Source organism: Cryptomeria japonica, unplaced genomic scaffold (assembly GCF_030272615.1).
Source record: "Cryptomeria japonica unplaced genomic scaffold, Sugi_1.0 HiC_scaffold_742, whole genome shotgun sequence".
NCBI lineage: Eukaryota > Viridiplantae > Streptophyta > Pinopsida > Cupressales > Cupressaceae > Cryptomeria > Cryptomeria japonica.
In genome coordinates, this window is record NW_026729517.1 from 30,001 (window position 1) to 37,274 (window position 7,274).

The 7,274-nt window shown below is 33.2% G+C and overlaps 1 protein-coding gene across 1 annotated transcript in view; it reads left to right on the forward strand.

Moving 5' to 3' along the window:
* Positions 1 to 3,443, forward strand: part of LOC131872719 (putative FBD-associated F-box protein At5g56440) — a 3,474-nt gene extending 31 nt beyond the window's left edge. The window contains exons 1-3 of the mRNA XM_059216122.1: positions 1 to 914; positions 1,068 to 1,376; positions 3,438 to 3,443. The exon at positions 1 to 914 is cut by the window's left edge and continues 31 nt beyond it. Of these exons, the coding sequence (XP_059072105.1) occupies positions 1 to 914; positions 1,068 to 1,376; positions 3,438 to 3,443 (1,229 nt within the window). The remainder of the gene's footprint in view (positions 915 to 1,067; positions 1,377 to 3,437) is intronic.
* Positions 3,444 to 7,274: the final 3,831 nt, after the last annotated feature.

Below are 7,274 nucleotides of genomic sequence, written 5' to 3' on the forward strand. Positions count from 1 at the left end.
CAGCAATAGACAGGCTGTCTGCATTATCTGATGATGTTCTTTTAAATCATATTTTGTCGAAGATTTCTTACAGAGATGTCGTACGCTCTTCCCTACTCTCACAGAGATGGCGGCTCTTGTGGACGAAAATACCAAGGCTCAAGTTTTGTCCTGAGGATTTTGAGAAACAAAAAGATGGCAGGATACAGGCCATAATTAACAATGCCCTACTACACCTCGATACTCGTCTTTCTTGTTTGGAGCTTACAGTTGCCTTGGATGACCCTAAGGCTGCCTATATTAACAATTGGATTCGCCTTGCAGCTGAAAAACAGGTGGAACGCATGGATATACACATCTGTAATAGAGATCCGAAGACTGGTAAGAGGATTAGCAATGGAGCTTCTCCCATGATGGAGCTTGGGGACTCCATTTTTAGCTGTGAAAACCTCACGGTCTTAACAGTGCAATACATCCGAATTCCCAAGATGCCCACTAATTTTGGGGTATTCCGATCCTTGAAAGCACTTCGTTATGCTGGTATTCCGAATCTGGATGATGCTATGTTTGAAGGATTCATGGATCTGTGCCCACATCTTCAAGATTTAGGGATTCTCAGTTGTTTAGGGTTAAAAAACTTGAATATACGATCTTTCAATTTAATGTGGATACATCTAGGAGATCTAAGACCTGATATATCATTGCAACTGACTTGCCCACGCTTGATGGAAATCGGCCTCATCGATTCTGGGCAATACGCAGGGCTTAAATGGCTTAAATTACTTCAACAAATTTCAAGAGCGAAATCTGTTAAAAAAGTTATTCTTCAAAACTACAATACAGGCAATGCCGTTAATCCAGGAATGCCTAGTATTATTGTTCTTAACAGTTTTCCTGGGCTTGAAGAGTTGACAATCCATGGCCAATGTTTTCAAGTTAGTATTTTGTACCTTCAAGTTAAATATTCTTAATCAGTGATTGGTACATGATGATACTTGTAGATTATATTTGGACCTTCTATATTTCTGGAATAGCCTTTTTTTTTCCCAAATTCTCTTACGAGTGAACCCACAATATGTTTGACACAGGAGATGATATCAGATGAGATGCCAACAGCAGAGGTGGCACTACCAAATTTGAAGATGGTGCGTGCCCATATTGGGCCAGACAAGGGTGCACAGGCAGTGATTTTTTTGGGTTTTCTTCTTAGAAATTGTCCATTAAGTGTAACAAGGGTTTTTCTGCCTGAACACTGCCCTCCAATCATGCAAAATAATATTCTCAATTTGGAAAGGGATTTCTCAAAATCAAGATTGTCAACTGCCACAAAAACGTGGTCAATGAATCTGAAAGCAGTTTGCCAACTTTGTACAAGACGCGTTGAATATTATTCACAGGTTAGCAGAATCTGGATAACCGTTTCTATTATTTTATAGAATTTATTATTTTTTACTGCCAACATTTTTATATTATGTTACTTGGGTTTGTTTTGTAGTAATATTTAAATTTTTTTGGGATGAGTTATTTTTCTTAATTGATTTTTTCTGTTTCAAAAATTTTATCAATAGTTTCTTGAATGATGAATAGTATCATAAAGAAAATTTAGAAAATTGCTTTTGTGAATTATTAAGATTTTTGGACTCTATTTTTTTATTATATTATGTGAGAAAGGACACCATACTGTTATACATCCAAACAAAAAACCATCAAAACAAAGACTTACAAGTTAAACCTAACAATCAAAATATCAAAAAGCTTATAATCTATCTATAAAACAAGTAACTAAAGAATTAGAGAAACATCCTATGAGGATCTACTAATAGGAACAACACAAAGAAGAAACAACATAGAGGCATTAAGAGATATAGCCCATCAATCTTTTTCCTTTCACTTGTGGATCCTTACACTTTCTTCTTCCACTTTCTCTCAATATTTTTTCTCATAGTGCAGGGCATAACTAGGTTCTCAATTACACTTTCTATGCATTTTATGCATTCGCTATTACTTTTGTATCCTAGATAATCCATTTCATACTAGGTTCTCAAGTACAAGCATTCTTCTCATCCATTTCATCATCTCCATAATCCATTAAACAATTGAGCCCTTCAGCTGCCTCATTAAATTGATTCTTTGCCACAAGGAAATGAAAGAGGCAATAGTTAGAACTAGAACTAGGTTGAGGGGTTCATCTTATATTTCTTTGTTGCTCTTTATTTCCTCCCTATTAAAAATTGAGTCCTCAAACTCATTTTCAGATTTATGTTACAAATAAGAGTATAAATTATTTAGTCCACTCTTAATTTTCATATTGCAGACTAGGATATGTATGTGAATCTTGAAATCAAGGTATAAACTATGGACTAATAAAATATTAAGAAGATTAGACTTTTTATTCTTCTTCATAATTTTTAAAAACAACCAATTAAAATATTTAAAATAAAACTTATAATTATTAATTAAAAATTGTGACTAAGAAAGTTGTAGCAATATATTATTTCTAGCTATATTTAGTAATGTAGATTTTAATGTTATAGGTTTTTTCAAACATATTCCCTACAAGGAATCTAGAATTATGTTGCAGGTAGTTGAAGAAGTAACTAGAAAAGAACTTAATGTTTAGAAAACTAACATTTAGAATAATTTCATAGTTAGATTTTGAGAATGGAAAATAGAGAATTCTGATATTGCATTTTGAGTATTTATTAAATCAACAAAATAGAAAGAATAAAAAACTAGTGAAGAAATGTGGTAATGAAGCATGGTGTCAACATGATAATCACAATAGTAAGCATGATTTATAGCTCTCTTTAGTTGTTGCTTCAAATGATGTTTCTAGCTTCTTTTGTTGTTTATTTAGTTGATGTTTATTAATTGTTTCATGGGGATAGATGTTAAACATAGGAAGAAATATTCCTGTAATAATTCTTGATCTTATCAAGTTAAAATGTTATTCTTAAGTTAAAATGTTAGATAAGAAGTCCCAAATGCTATGATTCAAATTTGGTTATTTCTTTCTGACTCCAACTCTACTGTTACTTTGTTGGTTTCCCTATTTTGCTCTATCCTATGAGTATGGTTTCCCCCCATCTAGTAATTTACGATTGAAGCAAGATTTGTATAAATTAAGTAAGAATGAGGTTCTAATTTGTGTTATTTTGATGTTGTAGCTAGATGTACACTCTATGAAACACAATATGAACATATAATGAGATAAATGTCTCATAAGTTTAATATGTTTAGATTATATAGTAGATAGCTAACTGCACTCATGCTATTCTTTACACTTATTTTATTTTTGCTTATGTTTTATAAAATTAATTTTTTTGTAGCTTGGATACTTAAGTTCTTGGATCCTTGATTATGTTTTGTAGAATTATGGTTTTGTAGAAAGCTTTCTTAATTGCTATTTGTTATTTTGAGTGATCCTGCTAATTATTGTTTTTGTTTTTCCTATGCAGGTGTGAAAGAGAATTTGATACTTGCTTTGACACATTTGCATAGTACCAAATTTTTATTCTAAGGGAAATACTAATTAGTAGGTTTGCTATTGTAAGTTTGCCATTATTAGCTTTAAATTAAATTAAGAACTGTATGAATGTTACTTGTTCTTACTTATGGTTAATTGTCTATTACTTACTTAAAAGGTGAAACAATGTTGTCATATATGTTAACTAGGAATACTTAAGTCTCACTCTTTCTCAAATAATGTTTATAAGATGATCATTGTGTTTGATACTAGTTGAATTTGATGTAAGTTGTTACTAATAGATTCCTTTGTGAAATGGTGCAATGAATGTGAAACTATTGATTATAGATTGTGGAATTACTGTTTATTATTTTAATAAATTGATGATTGATTAATCTTATGTATTTCTAAAATTTTTAATTATATGTGATGATATTTGTTGATAAATTGAAATTTCATAAGATAATACCTTTACATACACAACATTAGATATAAAAGTTAAACTTTGCAAGGTATGTGTAGACCAATATGTTATGATTATTTTGTGCACAAAGAAGTGCCAAACAAAATTTAAAGGATATTATTGAACCAAGGTAGCATAGATTTGTTGGTTCTGATGTCATAATTGACTTGGATATAATTAAGGTGGATTCTACGAATTAGAATAATTAGACAGATTTATTATTTTTTCACCTGCGATTTTGATAGCATATCCCTAATTGTTTTTTCAGTAACATCAGTTCCATAAAATAGTACAATTCAATTAAAAAAATAATGTAGCCCTTTGCTCCCAGATATAGATGAGAATTTACCTATGATGACCTTGAGAATAGGTATCTCATTCAAATACATAGCCGAGCATTAGAGAAGGCCCAACATGCTAAGCAAAATGTTTGCTTACTACAGCTCAAATAATATTGATACAAATATTGTAGATTACACAGCAAGTTTCATTCGACTGAATCTTATTAACCATATTTTGGAATTTTCACCCGATTGAGTCTTACTAGTTTTAAAGTCCCCATTGATAATAAAAAGTGTGTCCCCATACTTTATTTTTAACGCAATTCTATTCTTCCTACAATCCTTGTAGCATAAAAGTTTTTTATTTCAAAAAACTGTTTCTAACTCTGGCATATAAAAACTTGTCAAGAAAAGCTAATGCCTAGAATCCCTCTAATTATATTTAATCAAATACATCTGAAACAGTATGTAATCTTTAAAAATAAGAATTTCCCTCCCTGCTTGTTTTTGGAGACTTAGAAGATAGTCGAGAGAGTCGACATCTCTTAGGATATTCAAAATAAAAGTCGAGAAAAAAATATAAGTTTGGCATGTATGCATATAGTAATAAACCTCCATCTTATTTTTTTTTTTTGAAATTTAAGTTCCCCTTGCTTGCCAGGTCTGTCAAGTTATTTGATTGCCCCAAAATGATAAACCGAGCCCCAAAATGATAAACAGGAGAAGGGTTTCCAAAATAAACATTGCAAATATTTTACTATACTTTTTACAAGTTTTACAGTACTCTTGCGTCAATCAACACGGGGAGGGCCTCAAGTTTTACAGTACCTTTCTAAAGAACTGACATTGTTAATTAGCATTTAAACAAAGCAAAGAAATAAAATAATAATATTTAACTATTGATAGATAAAATCCAATGGTCAATTATTTTTGTCCTTCCAATTTTCTCTGAGCTCATTCACATTCTGGTGCAAACTGTTGTTGTATGCAGGGTAGAAAAAGAGATTAGTAAAGAGTTTTTCCATGCCTCAAAGCAGATGTAGTCTTTATAGTGAATCATTATAAATTAGGTGTTTCTTTGTTTCTGATTGTATGATATTTGTTTTTTATTTCAATTCTGTATATTTAATTTATTGGCATTTCATTATTAACACTAACCATAAAATATATTTGATAAGAGCATTACTTAAAAAGCTAGTTTTGAGAATATAAAGTCCAAGGGTCAGATGACCATTCACTGTCTCTAGCTCTTTGTTTCACAGCTGAATGTGATTGTATAAATGGTTGTGTGCAGACGTAGCCTATAGAGTGAACCACTATAAATTTGTTTCCCATGTCTTCTTTGTTGCGTTTGTGTTATTTCCTTTCTACCATTTTGTGTTCATTATATGGTTTTCTCTCTTTGTTTAAATTAACAATTGATATTAGAGCTTGGTGAGCCATTGAGCAGAGATGGAAGAAGAAGACGCTGATGTTAAGTTTTTTATTGAAGAATTTCTTGACAACTTGGATTCGGCTGAAGAGGAGGATGCTAAAATGAGTGAAGAGGAGCTTGAAGAAGATGAAACATATGATGTCAAACAATATCAAGAGAATAAAATTGTGAGTCTAAGAGAAGAGAATTTCTTACTCACGGATCTATTGTAGTTTATGGAAGATTCATTGACAAGAATATTAGAGATTAAGTCTAAATGAAGTAAGAGTAAAAAATCTCAGGAAAAAAGAATTCATGAAAAGCCTAAATGAAGTAAGAGTAAATATTGATAACTTTGAAGATATATTGATTGACAATCTTGTAATAGCTGTAGAAAATCATTATAGTAATACACAAGTCATATTATTAGCTCTCCGGGAAGATTTGCAAAACACTCTTTTGAGAGAATCTGAGCTTCAAGTCAAGCTGAAGAATGTGGAGAAACAATTGACGGATAAAGATAATTTCTCAATTATCCACTAAGTATATAAAGGTGGAGCAGAAGTTACGTGAGATTTTGGTTGTTGATTCTCAGAAGCTTGAGGAAGAAGGCAACGGCGAATCCATGGGGGAAGACCAACATGCTTTCGACAGCGATGGCTGAGTTCTGTGTTACCCTGAGAGAACAGCGACAAGAGTTTCTGTATGGCCAAGGGACGAGGGCTGTGGAAATAAAGTCGCTTGAACAGGCCAGGGAGCTTGCCAAGGGGAACACAGTTTATATGAATTTGGAGTCTGGTGATTGCCACGGTGATATTGGCAAGGTTTCCCAAACCAGAGCAATCCTTTTCCATAATTCTCCCCAAAATTTGAAGTCTGAGAATACTGTGTCTGAGGTGCGTATAAGGGGAGAGGAAAGAAGAGTGATGGAGAAAGTGACTAAGGGAATCGTAGAGAAAGAGGAAACATTTAGGTCTGAGAGCTTTGTGCTTGTGCCGAATACCTTGCTGTAGAAGGCCAGGAAAGAGCAGGAGTTTCATAATTTTTGGCATCAGGAGAATGGAATTTCCTCTGTGTGGCTAGAAGACAGTCACAATGAAATTTTAAATGTTCAACCTTCATCATCGCGGCCTGTTGTTCACATGCCAGTAGATATTGACAGTGGAAATTGTTTTATGAATTTGATCAATGGTCAATACAATCGGTTCCCAATACCGGCTAGCCTTGGCGTTAGAAAAGTTTTACCCAACCTTTTTAACATTCCTCTACATCCGTTGAGGGGTCTGGGTTTGGGAGTGAATAAAATCTTCAACAATCCTTTTACGGTGGCATCTCAGCCAAACTTGGCTGGAAGAAAGCCGTGGGACGCTGTGGAATATAATGAGGCTCTTCTTCTGCGTGTGGACGTGCCCGAACTTAGCAAAGATGGAACTTCTAATGTCTCGGTGGAGGACAAGACCACTGTTGTGAAGAACATGATTATCATTTCTGTTGATACTGACTGGTGTAAAAGCCTGGAACATGGTGTGGGAGAATTAAGTAATGAAGCCACTAAGGTATTTATGCAAGCAAATTGTCTGATGAACCGTGAAGTTCTGCCTTCTCTTCTGCAACAACTTATCCTCCGTCACAATTCTTTACTTTCTAAATTTCGTTGTATTGAACTTCATG